Raw genomic sequence first — 22,309 nt, forward strand, 5'->3', positions numbered from 1 at the left:
TTGTTAACTGCAACACAACACATTGTTATTATATTTTGTCTATTGCGTACCTATATATGTACGTAGTGCTTATGAGTACAGTGAATACCATCTCTGTCACAACCAGAGATACTACCTTTTTTACATGCCAGGAGTGGTCAGCAATACCTTCTGTGGGTTGGGTGGGAGGGGGAAAGGAACCAGCTGAAGGTTGAGTAGTGCCAACGTCGTGTTGAGGTGACAGATAATAATCATGTGCCTATTTCGCACATGCGTACATCCTAATCACAGTTGTTTTGGTTACCACAATTACCTCATCTGTTTTGTAAATTAACTTGGTTTAAATTGCACTGATGTAAACCTCATGTATTAGTGGGGCACCTATTAGAATGTTTGTGATTGTCGTATTATCTGGGTTGTGTAATAAAGGGCCATAACACCATAGGTAACATGGTTTAATTGTGAATTAAATTCTAAGTATGTTTCCTCCATAATTTTAGAATACACTAATTATACAGTTCAATACATTAGTGTGCCATACTACTACCAAGAGTTAATAATAAGAGAGGAGAGTGTCTAACGCTGTATAGGCCTGTAATAGATGATTGCGCAGAAGTTAAACGGCTTCCTTTCCGTGTAACGTATAGGGTTCTAGTATTTGTTCGTTTCTTTACCGCAATTAGTTTAGCCGCACCGTGATGAATCCTCGACAATATTCGAAGACTGAACTAAATACTGAGCTGTATGTACAGGGAACAGTGTTCCTTCAATTCAAGAATGCTTAAAGGTAGGGTAACATGGCGACGCAGTGAAAATTCGAAGCGATACTCCTCCTTTGGTTCAGTGTTTATTGGTTTCTCAGACGCTCTCCCCCACAGTTATCTTCGAGGTTAACAGCCACACTTCTTTACGCAACAGAGCGATGCTCTTCGTGGTGAACTTGAACATCGAGTTGAATGCACGCCCTTGTGTCTGGGATAGCCTTTGTGGTTAAATGCGAAAATATACTAACCAGTCTGTACGTTACGCGGAAAAGAAGCCGTTTAACTTCTGCGCAATCATCTATTACAGGACTATACGACGTTAGACACTCTCCTCTCTTATTATTAACTCTTGCTACTACTGTTGTAGCTGTCTTTGCTATCTTGAAATTTGAATATTTTTGTGTAATTCATACATAGGTACTCCCCCTGGCAAGTCACGCAACATACCAAGTAAGTCAACCAATAGATTTTTATTCTATGCAAGTTAATCTCTTGAAATGTAGAACCTACATACCCTCTTTTGATAAGTTACCTTGAAAATGTATATGACTGGAAGAATGTGGCAAAATTCCTACTTAATGATAAAGATGGCTCTACAATTGCACGTATTGAGAATAGCAGTAGCAATGTTACAGAGTGCTGCAATGCAATGATTCGTCAATACTTGCAGAATTATGAAGCTTCTTGGCAACATGTGATAGAGTCATTGAGGAATGCAAACTATAAGAAAGAGGCTACTAAAATAGAGAAAAAAATGGGCATCAATGGTATGTACTTACATAATACGTGCAGTATATTATGGCGTTTTGCAATGTGCAACTTTTATTTTCCTCTATAATGAAATACAGTATAGTGTATGTGTAAATGTGTAGGTATTCATTATTTGTGAAGTGTGCAACTAAATCTCCAATATACATGTAGTAACATGTGGGCTTCTTGCAGATCCAATCAGAAATCATCACGTGATTGCAGAAAACTGAACATGAAGAGCTGAAAATATTGAAGCTCATGCCTAGTTCTGCTTTCTTGAAGTCAGAATAACTGAGACTGACTAGCAGTTACTGCCGTTGCATGTTCTATGGTATCACAGCATCACAGCAGCGTGAAGAACAAGTGCATTAATAAATGGTCTGAAGACATGACTTGAGTGATTACAATTAGGGACCAAATGATCATGCTAGCATGATGTAGAGCATAATTAAGTACCTGAAAGCATTGAGCACAATGGTAGATAGGCAGAATACTTGTGCCATACTATAAATCCTTGCTTGTCAAATACAAATCACAGAAAAAGACTGATATACTCCAGTAGAACAATCAGTACCTCCAAGTCAGCTGACTGTTCTATTAGAGTATGTAAATCTTTTCTCTGAAACACATTTTGACAAACAATAGTTTCTACTTCAGACAGTTATTATTTGCCCATCAAGTGCATATTTATTAGCAAAACGTATGAACTGAGGCACAAATATGTTGAGCATAATCAGCAAAAGTTTGAGCACTGTTAATAATGGGTAAAATAAAAAAGTATATCGGTGGGTCCAATCTCTAATTACAATAACGATGAGTTGTTGGCTTATTATTGTACATAGGCACAAGAGCAGCAAATAGACTAGGCATGATTTCACATAAAGACTACAGGTATCACAAAATAACTATTCTACAATGAAGCTTACCAATCTAGGTCATTCATAAAGTCCATATACAGTTTAGTTGAAGACAAAACATGCTTAAGGAAGCTCGCGGCAATTAATAATTGTGATTTAGTATTGTTACTTGTACTCACATAACACTGAATCCATATGTTACTGGTGTTGTAAGTGCTTCTCTTTCTCTTCTACTTTTTTTATAACTAAATGGGATTCTTTACAAAGTGCTTCAATCAAAATTGGTTATTCATTTTTACAGTAGTGCATGCTGAAAAAAAACGCTGTGCATATACATATGTCTCTAGAGAACTGATCAGTATATTATCTCCCTACAGAATTTGAATCCGTTTCTGCTATTGCTCATAAAACTTTTGTTTTTAGTGATTATGTGCAAAGATAGTTGCACCCAGCATATTATATAATAACCACACAGATTCTTATTAACTGCAATTACCAACTTTTCAAGATAATAAATTATGTCATTAATAAACACTGTTCTAAACACAAAGAAGCTCTAATTCCTCTTCTTCACACATGGCAACAGTTTCCTGCTATGCCTGAAATCCCTAAGTACATTAAATTTTCATACACTGCATAACCAATATTATGTTGCTCATATGATCCAAAACAAATGCAGTTAAGTTTGTAACTGAAAAAGTGTGCCACCAAAACTGCATTGTTTGATCAATGTAGAAATGTGTTAGTATGTACAGTAATTGCTATGTAGTTTATACTATGTAGTAACTACCCATTTTGATTCTAGTAGTCACATCTCCTACATCTCCAACTCCACCATCACCACAGATTGTAGACCCCACCACAAGCCCTGCTGCTGTTCCAAGTAAGTATCTGGTGTAAAACAGTATACTGTAATAAAGTTCTGCATAATTATAGCGGTAGGCCTAATTGTGTAAACTATTACTACCTCTTTAAGAACTTTGGAGTAAAAGATCAAAGTGAAAATAGTGCTATATATTTGCCATACAGAGCGGTGCATGTGATCACAGTGCCATATACGCAAACACAGTGCTATATTAGTGACCACAGTGCTATATCGAGGTAGTTATAGTAATGTGCGAGGGCTTGAGACTACTAGTTAGTACGTGGTGTCCTACTCTAAAAAGGACAATTAACTGGAGAATCGGAGAGGCAGAGGAAACAGCGCTCCAGAAAGGTATGTGCATCCGTATTTAGAGCAAAGTTGATGGTTGCACTGAAGGCTTGCTAGGTGAGTCTTGAATAATTTTGCACTTGTTTCATTCAAGCTCCTACTCAAAACTTGGAAGTTCTTTTATAAATCAGTTGAGGCATTGCCTTGCTCATGCTATATAAAAATATAACACTCAAAGAGTGGTCTCAAGACAAAATGTAGCACTCAGCTTTGCCCTGTGCTATATTTGTCTCTCTACTATATACTCTTTTCATGCTTTATTTTTTTGCATAGCACTTGCAGCAATGCTTTAACATGATTAAAATATTGTTCTTTAATGCTTTAACTATTATTTAATATATTGTTATATTTTAGATATTGTTCTCTGATTGTACATCTACATTCAGTTTTTGAAGCAAAAACAATTTTTGTAATTTTGTATAATAGTGCCAACATAATTTTAAGCACAATAGGCTAGCAAAAGCATGAAGCATTATGCCAGCATAGTAGCTCCCATGGCTCAGTCTACTCTAGTTAGTCGCTAACTTCCTATAGCTTCATTCAGCCACCATGGTAGAAAAATATTGATATGGTGAAAATGAGAAAATTTCCTTCACAACTTTCCTTCACAGCAGCTTTGGAGTATAATTGTACATAACTAGGTCCAAATGTGCCTTTGGAGTATCTCTAGATGTTTTTGATGTGTTTGTATGGATTTTAAAAGTTATTTGGCAGATTTTGCTCTGATTATGACTTTATCCTCCAACATTAAAATTTTAATACAATGCAATACCAATATGTTGCTCACATAATCCAAAACAAATGCAGTTTGAATAAGTGTGCCATGAAAACTGAAATGTTTGGTCAATGTTGAAATGCGTCTATACTATGTAGCAACTATCCATTTTGTTTCTTGTAGTCATATCTCCTACATCTCCAACTCCACCATCACCACAGATTGTAGACCCCATCACAAGCCCTGCTCCTGTTCCTAGTAAGTATCCAATATACTGTAACTATGGCAATGAAGTTCTACTTAGCAACAGGCCTAACTGTACATTATGTAAACTATTAGCTCTATATTGTTCTCTTATTGTGCATCTACATACTGTTTTTGAAGCTAAAGCAATTTTTAGTAATTTTGTATAGGCTTGCACAAAATTATGCCAGCATAATTTTGAGCACAATAGGTTAGCAAAAACTTAAAACTTTATGCCAGCCTAATAGGATGATTTTCAAGATTTTAATTGCGCATGCCAATAATACAGCAAAGCATGGACACACTACACATTATTACTGCATTTCATATCAATTTTATTGTTTCTTGGCTGATTATTCGCATTTCATAGGAATAAGATTGATATACTATAATAGAGCAGTGACACATTCTAATACAGCAGTCAGTGAAGGCTCATATACTCTAATAAAACAGCCAACTCTAGAGCATAATCTTGATTTTAAGAACATAATAGTCTGGATTTTTTGAGCACTGATCAAAAAGCATAATAGGCTATTTTCAAAGCATAATTGGCTCAAACCTAATTTTGTATCACGGCTGCTTTAAGAAATTGATAATGGGCAACATCTATATAATAGTTAGACATCGAAACACAGGGTTCTATGGAATTTGGAAACCCTCAGGCCTTGTGTTGTGGCACACGAGCGAAACTAATTTAGACAATAGCTCGTGGTTGTACCTTTGCTGCTGCTTGTTGTACCTTCATAGCTGCTTGTAACATGAGAAATGTAGTTTTCTTGAGTAGAACAAGCCCTGTCAACTTGTAACGGCACTTGCTATCCAGCTAAACGCTCATGATTTGCCAATGTTACAGGTTTGTAATTTCCGTGTTTTGTATTGCCCCAGAGACAAGGATCTATCGAGACATAAACAAGGGATGTACAGGATATAGATACCTGTAAGTAGCCAATGAAATTTATTTCACCTTGCTGTGGTCTAAAATTGACTATATAATTATAGGAGCATATGAGTAGATACCAATTACAGTAGTTCAGTAAATTGAGCTATTATTGTTCCTATAGCCTGTATAATAGCATCTGTTTCAGTACAACATAATTTTCAAATAGGTGTTATGGTAATACCGCTCAAAGCAATGTCATCTCAAGAGAGTGCAAGTGATTATGAAACTTGCTAACTAAAGGTTGTGGCATCCATTTTACTCGCTATTCATCCCATACTCTCAAGTAAATTTGGTACCACAACTTTTAGTTAATGAGGCTACAATCTGGATTTTTTCACTGTTCGACATTGCTTCATTCCTAGATGTGTGCCTTTTGGCATACCTCAGTATGTAAAAAGCACACATCATGGACTTACATTTGTCCTCCTTTGTGTCTAGGCTTGTGCCTATTATGCCAGCATAATTTTTGAGAATAATAGGTCACCTGAGAATAATTCCGGAATAATAGGATGATTAAAGGCGTGATTTTAGAATTATTGGATGTCCACGGGAATAATCAGTGGAATTAAAAGGCATGTCTATTCTTGATTAGCTAGAAGAAAGAGTTAAGCTACTAAGAGTGATATATAGTTGACATAAGTATACGGGTGCTGGCTGAAAAGGAGCTAAAAACCTTTAAAAGATCGATATACTCTAATAGAACGCTCAAATACTCTAATAGAGCAGTCAGATCATGACTAGCTACAGAAACTAAATGAGAATTATTTTGAAATAATAGGCTAGACACAAGAATAAAAAAAGAATAATACGTGAAAATTTTGGGAATTCTGGAAAGAATAATAGGTAATATTTTGAGCAATATAGGCTCAAGCCTATTTGTGTCCCATTTCTTTTTACTGACAGTACAAGGCATCACTTCATGGTATCACAATGCATGGCTTCACATTTATGAATGGGAATTGTCTGTATTTTTGTGGTAACTGGATTGATTGCAAAGGAATCTTAGTTTGTAATGCTGTATAACAGGCTGAAATAGGTGAAAGTGAGCCACTTCCATTTCGAGTCAACAATTGATAGCTGGGGCACATATTCACATGAAAACATTAACTCTAGTGCCATCCTTTTTTTTTGATGCGGTATGTGTGGACTCACCTGTCATAACAATGTTAAAAAAAAGTTACAAGCAAGTATATGTTAGCAATCTGCAAAAACCCGACACAATCGTGCATTTTTTGAAAGCCTGTTTATAATCTGTTTAGCCAAATGTATGTTCTGTCAAAGTTTCATATGTCAATAACGTTGGGAGTTTCAGTCCTACAAAGTGACAACAGAAAGATCAATTTGTACTGCAAGTATAGAGAACATAAATCACAGACACTTACTGTACTAAAACAATTGTAACTTGCACCATGAAAAAATTTGCACCATCATGTTCGCTATGAATAGGGAAATCAATTACTGTGTATGTAAGTTTTTCCTTGTAGCACCTTTCATCAATATAATATTATACAAAGCATAGGTGTTGGCTAGGGGATTGAAACCCCACTTAGTCTGCTGAAAGGGGGATGATATCTCGCCAAAATGATTCTTCTTGGAGTGGGGCTGAAAATTGTGAAAATATCAATATACTCTAATAGAGTAGTCAAAAGTGCTTCATAAAAACTTGTTCCTAAAAGTGGTCTAAAAATGAAAAAAAAATTGCCTGCAGCAGGAATCAAAGCACTGACCTTTTGTTTTAAGAGACCACTGTATATACCAAGTTTTCCAAGTGTCTAAAGGTTAACTTTTAAATGCTGTATGTTCATTAACTATGTTGCAACAGCTAAAAACTTTGCCAAAAGACTGCAAATAGCTTGGTTTATATACCTTTGACTAAAATAGCTGGTAGTTTGCTTCAAATTATACTTATAAGTGAACTTTAAGACATTGTGAATGCTGAAGTGGCGTTCCTCCCAGACTCCCTGCTGCCAGAGATTCTATACTCTGGTCAGCCCCCTCACATCAGCTACTTCTTCTGCCACTGATACAAAGGTGAAATCAATAAAGAAAGATCGATCATGTACTACTGTTTCAATGTGACATAAACAAAAGCTCAAAACTTGTGTATCCTTGGGTCTACTACAACAAAACAAAGAGTTTTGAGCTTCTCTTGAGTAGGCGAATAAGATGATATCCAGGTTTTTATTGTTAGACACTTTCTTCACCAGAGAACAAAGTATTCAAAAAATGTATGGAGTTTTTAACAATACACAAGTATTTCACCCATTGTATTCAATGATTTATACTGTAAAATTAAGCTTGTGCGATTGTGTTTGGTTTTCACAGATCTGGTCACCTTTAAACTGTAGTAGGGATTAAATCAAGAGTACATAATATTTCCCATATAAATATTATGTACTCTTGATTAAATGTTCACTAGTATATTTGCAGGTGTAGGCGACCTTCCTTCTTTCCCTTATTTTATCTATTATACTTAACCTCCTAATTGCCAAATTTGTAGGGGCTCCAATCTAGTGCTTCTAAACTGCTATAACTTACCATACAATCATATAAAACTATATATCTATTTACTCACTATTGAACAAGAAATTTGATTATCCAGTTGTTGTTTACACAAGAGTAACCACAAAGACATTATATAACTTTAAAAGGACAGCACTCCAAGCCATACAAGTACCAATTTTTTTTTGAATCCTGTAAAATTGTGTTTATGACAAAATAACTTGTATTTTATTGTATCATGCTACTAAGTAGAAAACTTGTAGTGATCTTCTAATGGGATAATTGTAAATAAAGTGATGATGATGGTATAAATTATGCTGTTTTACTCGTAAGCTATCTCCCCATTGTTGTTTGGTAGCAAACAGAACCATTCTATAATTAGGCTTGAGCCAATTATGTTTTGAAAATAGCCTGTTATGCTTTTGAGCAGTGCTAAAAATCCAGCCTATTATGCTCTCAAAATCAAGATTATGCTCGAGGGCTAACTGTTTTATTAGAGTATATCTGCATTTCCTGACTGCTGTATTAGAGTAAGTGACTGCTCTATTAGAGTATCTCGATCTTATTACCATAAAGTGTGAATAATCAGTCAAGAAATAGTAAAGCTAATAGCATTGCAAAGTTTTTGGATATGAAATCTTAATGCAGTAATAATGTGCAGTGTGTTCATGTTATGCAGTATTTTTGGCACGTGCATTGTGCATTTTAATTAAAATTCTTGAAAACTGTCCTATTATGCTGGATGTTGAAACTATGCTGACATAATTGGCACAAGCCTATCTGTAAGGTTTCACCCTGTGCTGGCGAATCATGAACAGTTACATCAGTAAGGTTCTAGTAGCTGGTACAAACATGTAGTATCGTCACGATTATAACACTGACAAGACCTTGCAGTAAACAAGCCTGTTAAGTTAATGGTCTACAATGGGCTAGCACTGCTGTTGTTATGGTTACATATATTTCCAAGCATTCTGTGCTGTTGCATTACCTTTGAGCAGTTAGGCCATTTACGATCTTCTACTTGGCCTCTATACATGTAATTCTGCAATGAAATGATTCCAAGTTGTTGTAGCAGGCTGTAAAGGAAGTGAGAATTGTTCACTACCCAACCCAAATTGCTCAGTAATTACTTAAAACTGCTTCAAATGCTTGTCACACTTGTATGGTTTCAGCACTTGTATAGCTTGGTGCTGCTCCTTTAAAGTGCAAAAATTGATCTAAGTGAAACCAAACATGAAATTTCTATACAGACTAGCATTGTTTGTAATAGTACAATAAACATCGCTAACCTGTTTACAGTTGAAGCGATTATCTCGAAGTCAGCATTTCAGTGAGTGTACATGAGCATATAGGCACGGGGTCAAAGTATCAAGGTGTAAAATAGTAGCAACGCACCACTCCAACATACTCTCCTTACTGTTTCTCTTCATTAGTAGTGCCACTATCACTTCAAACAATCATTTACAATGCTTGTTATCAACATTCCAAAAGTGGGCGATTACATCTTCTATCCATACAATAGTGCACGAGAGAGCGGTCATCCCTGTTCCCATTAACTTAAGGACATGTCCGCTATAGGATAAGCGCAAGAGCTACTAAAATGCTTGACTAAAGGTACAGAGCACTTAGAATATGATGCTATAGCTGTCCCTATATCAAAACCACCATATGGCAGTTGTGGCGGTGATAGGGTTAATTAATTAATCAAACTTAAAATTTCTAATAAACTTATAATTATACGATACTGTATATTAGGAATTACAGAGATTTGCACCTTATCACAAAGATATTGACACAAATTAAAGCTCACAATACTTTTATGGCAAACTGCCAGTTTTGGTTAGGTAGCTCACGTGAACTTTCACTTCTCAAACATTAAATAGAACTCTGTGGATATTATTGTGTTGCGTGATTTTGTAATTAACTTGTTTTGTTAAGTTTGAATCATAAAATATAATAATTGGTGACCTCAATGTCTGTCATGTCAAACACAGAAACAGAGGAACCACCACAATAAAGAAATTGTAATAAAATGGAATTCGAAAATGTGCCAACATAATTATGTGACCCGTTGAGCGTAGTTTGCATTATTATCAAAATAATTTCTTTGTTATCCAGAAGGAAAAACCAATGAGCTGTCAAAGTTTCAGCCATAGCTTTATTATTATTATTATTATTATTACTAGGACCGGGTCACACATAACCAAGTAAATTTGTTAACATATAAAACAACTTGTATTTGCTTTGTCTAACTGTGATGTATAATAAGTATTGTAGGACCTCCGTTATCCGAACATCTGTTTCAGTTCAACGTTAAAAGCTTCCAGTTAAGTGAATTTGTTCAAATAAATGAAGCCCATTTGTTTATATATAGAGTTATGTTCAACTACTGTAATAGAACATACACTTACAGTACTCTAATATAGTATGTTCATTTAATGGCAAAATACTCTAATAGGTCACACATACCCCAGTGCAGTGGTCCCTTTAATGTTTGGCCATTGATACCCAAATGTTTTGTTATTCAAACAGAAGTGACTGTTCTATTAGAGTATTATGTTCAGAGTTTACACTGTACATTCTATTAGAGTATTTGAATGGAATTCTGTATATAAATCAATCGGTTTTAACTTCCCATTATTTAATGAATTTAAATAATAGAAGGACCACTGTACAGATAACAAGGGGAAAACCATGTGCACAGTGTACATACACAAAATACATGGTAATATTATAAAGTTGATGTCACCAGTACCAACACAAAGACACTGAAAGCTCAGTACAACTTCGTAAAAATGTTAAAGCATGCTATCAAAATTATAGGGCAACAGATGAACCAGCCAACACAGAGAAAAACCATCATAGAAAGATTGGGAGTTATCCATCGCTTAATTTTATCATATGTGCACACAACAGTCACACATTGTAAGATATTATAGCAATTTATTAAACAGTGGATCCTCAATAATCTGAACAGCACTGTTCTCAAGTTGATAAAAGTAGTAAAATTGTTCAGATTGTTGACTATATACAGACACCCTATTCAAATACTCTAATAGAACAAACACTTGTTCTAAAAATACCCTAATAGAACAGTCATTTCTACTGTTGGGATTAGCAAGTGTTCAGATTACAGGAGTTTGGATTAGTGACGATCTATACTGTCCACATACATTATAAGCTATATGCCAATAGTTTATATGATAGAATCTTAGTATGCACGCTAACAACATGGCTACCCACTCCCAAAATGACTAGCTCATTACATTTACATTAGCACTGCTATTGTAGCCATCAGTACTCCAATATAATTGTAAAGTGATAGGTTTATTTGCTACGGTAGCTATAAGCCATGTTTATACACAAAATTAATTTTGTTTTAAGAAGTGTACAGAAAAGTGTATCTACAATATATTGGTCTTAACCAGTAGTCACACATCCAAACTGCTGCAAGGTATGGTGAAAGTGATCTTTAAATAAGATGCTCAAAGCTATACTATTATTCGCTGACATGTGTGCCTATATGCACCAAATGGATAGTACTGATATGTCTAGGGAAGCTGTATACATGAAACACGAACAAGTACTATTTATAAGAAAAACTAGCAAACTAGCAAATTCGCTCTAATTATAAGACGGTGCTTGTATTCATTTATCAATTAGAGTATTACAGTCTGCATGAATCTTATGTTTGATGCTGTCTGTAAGCTTACATGGAGCCAAGCGCATGGCCACTAGCAAGAGTTCATAATATATAAGAGAGGAGAGTATCCTATTTCAGTATAGCCTGTACATATGCATATCTCGAAGCGATGATGCAATACCTATAGTCACTTTTAATGTGTTAGTTGGTCAGGTATCTACTCAGCATTCAGTTTCAATAACCCTTGTAGTTTGCAATAAGCAGTCCACTGATGACATTGTCAACACTCCTTAACACTGTATGTGTAACTTGATATGACATCCTAAAGAAATCAAAGGTTTACTGTATTACTTCGAGATACATACCCTGTACATGATCACGATAAGTGGGTGTGGCTCACAAAAATAAAGATTGTAGCAGGACTAAGTTAAAACACTTCAACGTGAACTAATTGATCCATTGCACACATGATCCAATCCAGATATTTAATTACGCATCGGATGATCTAACCCTGTGAAAGGGATCAGTGGACAGCTCACTGTGACTGAGCACTAAATCTACAAGACAGACATTTCAGCACAACAAACATTCAGGATACAAATTCATCCTTCTGTCAGCCTACAACATGTGCAACAGTGTAGAGACAATTTACCAGTAAATTTAATGTGTGTATTTCGCCAAATTGACAACTGCAAATTACCTAAATATTATCTTGTTGTTACACAGCATTTACACATGCTTTGAGGTTATGCTATGACGTTATCACTTGTTAGCAGAAGTCTACTGAGTGAGTGGGCAAAAGACAATACCAGTTAATAATCAGTTTTTCTATTCCGGTTCACAACACTATCACACAGAAAACAAGTGTCAACTCTGTGCTTGGTGTACATAAATTATATGGTCAACTTATATAAAGCTAATGTCCCCAATACCATGTATGACACTGAATAGGACCATTATCAACCCCATCTGCTTTATTCTCAGTACAACCTAGTAACAATACTACAGTATGCTATAAAAATTATAGCATTACAGATGGACCAGCCAACACAACACAGAGTAACAATATTAAAGAAAGATTGAGAGTTATCCATTACTTAATTTCACTGAATGTACGTACAATAATCACATATGTGACCATCTCAGTGAAAACCTGTCTAGTTCGCACAACCTCCAAATATTTTATTTTATTTCTCAGCATTATCTGCATAGTCTAAGGAATGGTTCACCAAAGTTTCAGCCTTCTGTGGTGAGTAGTTTTGGAATTACAGTGTTAGAAAGTAGGAAGAACAAGGAAATCAATTTGTACGGTGACTAAACTAAAAATAAACTACAGGCACTTACATTCGTAGCCATAACTTCCATTTGGATTAGTCTACAAAGTTAAAATTTGACTTACAATGTTCACCATGGATTGGCAGACCAACTAAGGTATAGTGTTTGCCTTGCATTCACCTGTGCATAGGGGTATGAAGGTGGTTTTGTTAAAAAAAACAGCAATAACTTTGTTTACGTCTACTGCTCTGTAAACAAACTCACATGACACGCAAACCATTGGAAGATTTTCGAACTCCCCATGAGTAAGATGGTAATCGATTTGAATCTTCCTTCTTCAAGTACTGGCCCGATAAAAACTTACATATTTTTTCTTGTAGTATATTTCGATTTTTTCAATGCTCATGCTTGTGCGAACTAGACGGGTATTCGCTGAGATGGTAAGTCATCATACATACGTACTGTACACAGTCATACATTACAAGCTATATGTAACAACAGACATTTAACCAGAACATAACTACATTAGTATTCTATAGCATACTGTATGTATGCAATACATAGACTATTGTTATGCGAGTAGTTAGCAACAAGTTTATAGTTGTTTGCGAGTGAATCTTCGGGTTTGTTTTGAGACGTGAACAGGCAGCACTGCTATAAGACAGAATCTCAGTACAAACTCCACTAACACTGTTACCATCCACAAATTGAATAGCTCATTAAATCTACATTTGCACTGTGATTGTAGTCATTATTACTCAGTGTTAACAACATTGGTTTGATTGCTATAGTAGCTATAAGCCATGTTATCTACAATAGATTTGTCTTGACCAGCAGTCGCACATCTAGTACTGCAAGCATATAGTAAAAGCAAATGTTCAAAGTTTATTATTTATCTTATGACACATGTGTCTGCATCATGCACAGTACTATTATTATTATTTGTTAATTGGTACAAGGAAGACAAAGTCTTATAAAAACCAATCTCAATACATCTAAATAAAATCAAACCGGCGGTCATATAAAAATACATCTACTTTAGTCTTAAAGATCAGTACATTAGGTGCAGTACTGATATGTCTACAGAAGCTGCATACACATGAAACGCAAACAAGTCTTATAAGAACGACTGCTCTATGACAAACTATTTCTTGGTGCCCCTTACTCGATCTTGAGCACAGTAAACAGAGTCTTTATCATAGAAATTTTGTTTTGCTACCTTTTAGCTAAACAATACTTGTACAGTAGCTACAAATAGTAAGTCACCACTTATGGACTAGTCACTAAATAACAGACCACACAGCGTAATATCAGTGATTTTACATCAGTTCAAACTTGTAAATGTGGTCCAATAATACGACATTTCCCCTACTGATTCTTGGCTAAAATCTCGTAAGTGTATTCTAATGCTTTTGCGCATTTTAATACTCAAATGAAATACCCTAAAAACTACTTGCACTAAAGTAATAGTTGGAGTACATTACATAGAACTAACTTCCAAGTAAGAAAATATCGTTACTTCCACCAATATTATTGCTTTCCCTCATAGGAGTCAAGCGCCTGGTTTAACGCGCAGGTGGCGCAGCGCATTTGAATTGGTTGCTATGAGCTACAAACCGGCCTTACTAGTTTCTGGGCACGCAAATAGGTTTTACGAGTGGTAACTAACAAGTTACTGGTTGTCAAGAACTGAAAGTGTATGGCGTTATATGGAAAACTCTATTCAATAACGAAGGCACGGAAGAAAATATTCCTTTTTATTTTTCCTATTTTGCTATCGTCTAACACAATCCCGTTGAGCATTTTTGTGTGCTAAGTAGTTTTGCTGTACATTAATTAATTAATTATTTATTTATGACGTCACTTATTATTATTATTATTACTTGGTTATGTAATTATGTAATTAGCACTTTACAGTGACCAGCACTGAAGGTCTGTCAGCAACATGTGCTGCAGCCTTAGGATTACCTAACCTAATTTCAAAAACTTATACCTAATGACTTGACCTAGTGACCTGGTGAATAGTTGTGGAGTTATAGCGATAGACAGTAGGAAGTGCAAAACTAGTACAATCGATTTGTACAGTGACTATACAGAAAAAAATTACAGGCGCTCGTTTATTTGATCATAACTCACGAAGGAAATGAGCTATGGAGATGGGACTTCGCTCATTGTCTTCACAATGAATTGGGGCATTCAGCAAGGTACAGTGGTTGTCCTACACACACCCATGCATTTAAGCAAAAAGGCTGTTTAAACTTATAAATGGCTACATTTACGTAATTAGATTAGATTAGATTATCGATTTTTGTCAAAAGACAAGGGTCACACAAAAGGCAAAGCCTGCAAACGTGCTCCCCTTACAAAGACATACATACATACATACATACATACAGTTACAAGTATAAAATAAAACATACAGCAAAAACATGACACACGACAACTACATACCTATACAAAAAGAAAACAAAGAGAAAATTACAAAATCAGGTTAGCTGAGCAGAAATCGACGAAGTGCCATCCGAAAAGGAATTGCTTTGGAAATTTGTAAAATTTCTACAGGTACTGAGTTCCAAAGAAATGGAGAATTTATAAAAAAAGAAAAACGGTATGCGTTAATGGTAGATGATGATGTGGTAAGTGAAAGTGAATGGGATCTAGTATTGGTGCTTGAAAACTTGAAATGTGAGTTGAATGGGATAGAAACTCTGTCATGTAAAATATCGTGTACTTGAGTTATAGTAAAATAGGACTGACGAGTATGGAGTGTAGGCCATCTTAGGTCCTGCAAACAAGAAGTAGAAGATTTGGACCAGTTATGTGATTGAGGATTCCATCTGCTACCACACACCCAGTGTGCAGCTCGTCTCTGAATTGCTTCTAGTCTATCAATGTCTCTGGCAGTGTGTAAATACCATACAGGTGAGGCATATTCTAGTAATGGTCTAACAAGGCAATTGTAGGCAGCAGATTTAACAATAGATGGACTTGCAAAAAGAGTGTGTCTTAAATAGTTGAGTGAACGGGAGGCTTTAGCTGTTATATGTTTGACATGATCACTCCATTTAAGATGAGAATTGATGTACATCCCCAAGTAACGAACTACTGATTTAGATGGAATAGGCTGGTCATTAAGATGGTACTTGCACATTGGTGGCGATCGCTTATAAGATATACAAATACTTTCACATTTTTGTGGGTTTAATTTCAGTTGCCATAACTGTGACCATTGATAAACTTTGGTCAAGTCTTCTTGAAGTAAATACTGCTTGAAGTTTCTTAGTTTACTAGAGTGGTATATCCCCAGTATATGGAACAGTTAATTGTTTGGAATTTTAGTAGCTTTTCAGTAAACCTGCATTCACTGATGTTTACTGAGATTTTAAAACTTAGTAAAACAATTATGTTCCATATACTTAAAGTTACTGACATTTACTATCAGTATAACTGGGCACAACTACAGTAAAGCAGCTTAACAAATTAGTAAACTAAGAACCTTCAAGCAGTGAAAGTTTCATCATGAGTTGAAACAATTTGCTTGTATAAGGCAATGTCATCAGCAAATAACTTAACAGTACTGTTGGAAATAACGTGATGGATTTCGTCAATGTAGAGTAAAAATAACAATGGTCCAAGAACAGAGCCTTGTGGGATACCTGAACGAACAGGAAGCCATTCTGAGAAACAGCCATTAATAACAACTCTTTGATAGCGATTGGTAAGGAACGAACCAAACCAAGAGAGTAGATTTCCATGTATGCCGATACATTCAAGCTTAAGTAACAGGTGGCAATGAGGAACCAAGTCAAATGCCTTAGCTAAATCCAATAAAACACAGTGAACTGAGTTTCGTCTTTAAAGCAAAAAGCCCAGTAATATTTTATCGCAACGTAAACAAACATCCATAACCCATGCTTGCTTTATGACACTGACACAGAACAAAGATATTCGTACTCACCATTAACAGGCAAATCCGATGGTCACTTAGTTATCTTGATTCGAACCTTGTTTTACTGTTTACTGAAGTGACTAAAACGTGCATAAAATTATTTTTGTAGTACGCATTTTTTACCCAATGTATTTCAATGAGGTTTTTCTCAAAAACAGAATTATGCAAACTAATCGGGTTTTCGCTCAGCAGGTCACATATTTATGGGTTTCTAGCAAATCCAGTCACATATATTATGTAAGAATTGTACTGGTTGGATTTTAAGAAGGTACTGGCTGGTTTTTAGAGGTACACATCAGTTTTTAGAGGTGCTGGTCAATTTAAACCAGTGTGGGCAGAACCATGATTACTACTAAGCTACAATGCTGAGATAGCTACCTGCCATCCCTAGTATGCATTCATGTCCATGTTTTTACTTTTAGCCAGAAAGTCTATTGGAGGGTTAATAAACATGTCCATGTTCTTGCTTTGATAAAACACTTTTTTCACAAGTTTTTACCAGGTGCTAACTTGTTACCTTGAGAAGCTCTATGTAGGTATAATTTCACCCGCAATAAAAAGAGAGAATGGCATACAATTGCAATGAGCATGGTGTATTAGTGTAAAAGTAAAGCTAAAAATTAAAGAGCTATTGTGCTGCATAACAACACTAAAAAATACTCTTATGAAATTTTTGTGAAAAATAAGATGCTGGATTAATCAAGACACACGGTAGTGTGTTGTGCAGCCCAAGAAGCCAGCGCGCCACACCGTGAGTATATTTACAGGAAGAAAGTAAATGCGATTTTCACATCTTGGTAGCTCCGTGATTCCTTATCTGATTGAAACCAAAGTTGCTACAGAAGTGCCGGCTAGATAGGGGAGTCCACATTCCAAATTTGAAGAAAATCGCTCCAGCCATTTCCGAGATACAAGTGGCCAAAGTTTGGATTTTTTTCTTCGTTTTTTTCTTCTACTTCTTTTCACACACTTTGCAAAATCCGCCATAAAACGCGAATGTGTGCTCCAATCAGGCTGAAATTTGGCACAAGTAAAGGGCTCATTAAGGTGAATCTCAGTACCAAGTTTGGTAGGAATCCGATGAATATTCACAGAGTTATGACTGATTATTTGCGTACAATTAGGTCAAAGGTCTGTCACACCCACAGGATAAACCGCTTGAGGGAATGAGCTGAAAATTGCTATGTAGATGGAGTAACTATCGTAGGAGTGCCTTTTTGTGGTTTGATAGGAATCCAGTTAAAGGCCATCGAGATATGATACAAAACCCAACCTGTGTCAAAATTACGCAATCGATTTTTATGAATAAAAAAACTATTAGTTTTCACGCCTACCAGGCAAACCGCTAAGAGCAGTGAGCTGAAAATCGGTGTGTAGCTGGAATAATTATCATACAAAGTCCTTGCAGTAGTATAGAAGAATCGGAATACAAACCACTGAGTTATGATTCCAAAGCCAACTACGTGTAGCATATGCGAGATCGAAATACTCTAATAGAACAGTCACCCTAATAGAGCATTCAGCTACGTTTATAATTTACTCCATTATAGAATTATATTACATTGCAAGTTATTCTGTAGGGAATTCAGCTACAAACAAGTCTACCTGTAGTTAGATCAGCTAGAAGAAGGTACCTAATAGAAAGTTCAGCTACAAAGAAACCGTCATGTAAAGAGTTCAGCTGCAAACAAATCACCCTGTAGAGAATTCAGCTACAAACAAATTGCCCTGTAGAGAGATCAGCTAGAAGAAGTTACCTTGTAGAGAGTTCAGTTACAAAGAAACCATCGTGTAGAGAGTTCAGCTGCAAACAAATCCCCCAGTAGAAAGTTCCACTATGAACAGATCACCCTGTAGAGAGTTCAGTTAGAAACAAGTCATCCTGTAGAGAGATCAGCTAGAAGAAGTCACCTTGTAGAGAGTTCAGCTACAAAGAAACCACCATGTAAGAGAGTTCAGCTGCAAACAAATCACCTGTAAAGAGTTCAGCTAGAAAGAAGTCACCCTGTAGAGAGATAAACTAGAAACAAGTCACCCTGTAGAGAGTTCAACTAGAAAAATTATATTGTAGAGAGTTCAGCTACAAAGAAACTACCATGTAGAGAGTTCAGCTGCAAACAAATCGTCCTGTAGAGAATTCAGCTATAAACAAATCACCCTGTAGAAAGATCAGTTAGAAGAAGTTACCTTGTAGAGAGTTCAGCTACAAACAAGTCATCCAGTAGAGAGATCAGCTGGAAAGATCACCTTGTAGAGAGTTCAGCTACAAAGAAATCACCCTGCTTCATCTTTTCTTCTTCCTGTGGTAAAGAAAATATGATAGGTTAAAACCCCCTAAAGTTGGCCATAGACCGGCTTTGGGGTATACAAATACAAAAAGAAGTGAAATCTAATCCAAAACAGCCATACTGTAAAAAAAGAGTGCAGCCCTCAGAAAGGCTATGATGAAAAAGATGTGAAATCCAAGGTGGCGGCCAAGAAATGGCTGTGATGGTAGGTTAATGGTAAAATTTTAATAACTACAATTCAGGTGAATTTCGTGCCAAAACCAAGCAGCACCAAAATTCACCTGAATTGTTGTTATTAAAATTTTTACCATTAACCTACCATCACAGCCATTTCTTGGCCGCCACCTTGGATTTCACATCTTTTTTCACCATAGCCTTTCTGAGGGCTGCACTCTTTTTTTTACAGCTTGGCTGTTTTGGATTAGATATGCTATATCGAAAATGTCATGGCATATTTACGTTTGACATTATTATGTGAAACTGTGCTGCAGTACGAGGTTCACCTTGTTATAGATAATCTTTTCTTTGTTTGTACAATACAATAGGTCCTTGATTATCTGGACTTGAATTATCCAAACCCAAACAATATGATTACATTTCTACTATTAGATTATTTTGATAACTGCTGTATGTTTAATTATAGTGGTGTATGTTCTATTAGAGTGGTTGAACACTGCTCTATAATAACTGAATGGGATTCACTTACCTGGTATATTTACTTATTTGAACAATTAATGTCATGATTGAACTGTCACACAGGTTTGGATAATGGAGGTCCCACTGTATACCCTTTGGTATATAATAATTAGAATGCCACCATATCCAGAGTATCACAGTTTAATGCTATAAGGTTATACCATTTTTAAAATTTCACAATGATGTTGGTTATGAATCAGTTTAGTGTGACTGTATGCATAAATGGCTATCTGGAGTTTCATGTGTTATTTATATAGCATCCAGTAAACACGAAGCAAAACAACAACTTCCAGATCAAGTAGAAAAACCCCCAACAATGCCACCACCAAGTAAGTATTATAATGCAACTACAGAAATCAGTATTAGAAAGCCTTATCACAACACTATGCATTGTTAGTGAGGTTGATATATTTTGTTATTTAATGATCAGTAAAATTTTGAGACACTGTAGTGAATGTATACATTGATTCTGTCGGAATAATTTTTGAAGGAACAAAATTCGTACTAATGTAATAGAATAATATGCCTGCAAATACGCAGTTGTACTTACAAGAATACAGCATTACCACACATTGGTGAAACCAAAGAATGCATACCTTCTTGCCTGTTTAGAAGTTTGCAAATAGTGATACTTTAATAAATAGTACAGTCATTTAATGTAATACGTACAGAACAATCTCCAGAAGAATATGAGAAATTTACTTATACATACCTGTAAACTTGAATGATGTTGTGAAAACAAGGCACTCATGCAGTTAATACTATTCCTTTCTAGCTAAATAGACAATCAGTCAACCATGTATATATAATATCAAATGGTACGGTTGTACTGTTTAAGTAGGGATCTTTGGAAATGTTTCGTGCGCCGCCTAAAATTCCGCCTTTAAAAATCATCCTACAGACATTTTACACAGCGAAAATCACCTTTACAGAATAGTACTAGTCCATATAATACATAAAACAGCATTAAATACAACAAAATACTTACAGCTGACCGGATATAAAATTTTTAAAAATCGCCTAAAACTCCAAATTTAGTCTCACTGCCTCACCACACAGTCGTAAGCCTAGAGCCCAAATGAAGCAGCGCATGGTCACCATTTTACGCCACAACAACAAACTCACTGGTGGGATGTGCCTTTTGGGGTTCCAATGAGTGTATGCCCTGTGCGCCATGTATTCCTTTTTATCTTCAAGCAGGTTGGTTGTCTTCTTCTTCAGACATTGAAACCATACAGAGGCATTAATTTTCCGTATCAACATTATTTTTCTGTAGACACCACAAAATTATTTCAGAAAGCGCTTATGCTGCTGAAAGAGTATAGTCTCGTGCCCAGTCGGGCTTGTGCTAATGCACAAACACCGTCTGGTGACAATGCTTGAGTTTCTTGGGCCCGGAAGTGCTATCCAGCCAAAATATTGGCTGGCCAATCAGAATCGAGGAGTTGCATAATCACTTAATAACAGTGAAAAACATTCGAAAATGGCTAGGAATAAAGTAAAACTCACAAAAGGGCGATTTTCTAGAAGCGATCTCTTATTAGTAGAGGATAGTGTTTCATTACTGGCGAAACGTTGAGTCACCATTCTTTGGTTTCATAAGGTGAGATCAGAAGACAACTTGACAACAGACCTCTTGAACAACCTGGCTAGGTGAATACTTCTAATAAAGCGGCTTTAAATAGTATGCTTTTTCATCAACTTTCAATACATTCATGCGATTATGCAACTCCTCGATTCTGATTGGCCAGCCAATATTTTGGCTGGATAGCACTTCCGGGCCCAAGAAACTCGAGCATTGTCACCAGACAGTGTTTGTGCATTAGCGTGAGCCCGGCTGGGCATAAGACTAAAAAGAGCAGGGCGCTTATACTTTCAAGTGTTGCACATGAAATATTAAGGCTGCTGAGATGTCACTTCGACTTTTGCCAATGCCTGGACTGCAACTGACAAAGAGACTTAAGACGGACTGACACTCGACAGCTTGTTCCTCTGAACACACTGACTCAGCCACCCAGTGCCAGATGGTGAGATCGGCAGTGAGTGATTCATGTGATTGGATAGTACTTGAGTGGAAATTGTATTGCTTCATCCTGTTAGTCGAGACTAAGCTCCAGACAGTTGAAAGGTCTGTTTGTTCGAACAACTTCCGGCTGGGGTGAATAGAACGCGGACCATCATACTGAGACAGGTCATAGATCTGAGCCCCACTGCTACTACGATCAAAGGTAAGCTATGCACGCTACTGCGGGCCTATATGCTTCAGCTTTTGGCACAGTACATACTTTAATAAGCTATAACTAGCTAGCTACGCTACAACAAAAAACTAAACAAACTAGTATTTTAAAAATTGTTAATTTAAAAATGGAGTAGAAATCTATGCAATAAAAGTAGTGAAACAAGAGATGAATGATGGTATTACAGCATAGCTCGATGGGAAAGTCCCTACTTTGGCACATTAGCTATAATTTTGCTCAATTCCAAAGTAGGGGCTT

The 22,309-nt window shown here is 36.1% G+C and overlaps 1 protein-coding gene across 1 annotated transcript in view; it reads left to right on the forward strand.

The window, feature by feature from the left end:
- The window catches only part of LOC136258393 (uncharacterized), a 118,426-nt gene that overhangs the window by 35,976 nt on the left and 60,141 nt on the right, over positions 1-22,309 (forward strand). Inside the window, exons 9-13 of the mRNA XM_066051700.1 lie at positions 1,161-1,193; positions 1,247-1,510; positions 3,156-3,233; positions 4,462-4,536; positions 20,072-20,143. Of these exons, the coding sequence (XP_065907772.1) occupies positions 1,161-1,193; positions 1,247-1,510; positions 3,156-3,233; positions 4,462-4,536; positions 20,072-20,143 (522 nt within the window). The remainder of the gene's footprint in view (positions 1-1,160; positions 1,194-1,246; positions 1,511-3,155; positions 3,234-4,461; positions 4,537-20,071; positions 20,144-22,309) is intronic.

This window comes from Dysidea avara, chromosome 6 (genome assembly GCF_963678975.1).
Source record: "Dysidea avara chromosome 6, odDysAvar1.4, whole genome shotgun sequence".
Taxonomy (NCBI): Eukaryota; Metazoa; Porifera; class Demospongiae; order Dictyoceratida; family Dysideidae; genus Dysidea; species Dysidea avara.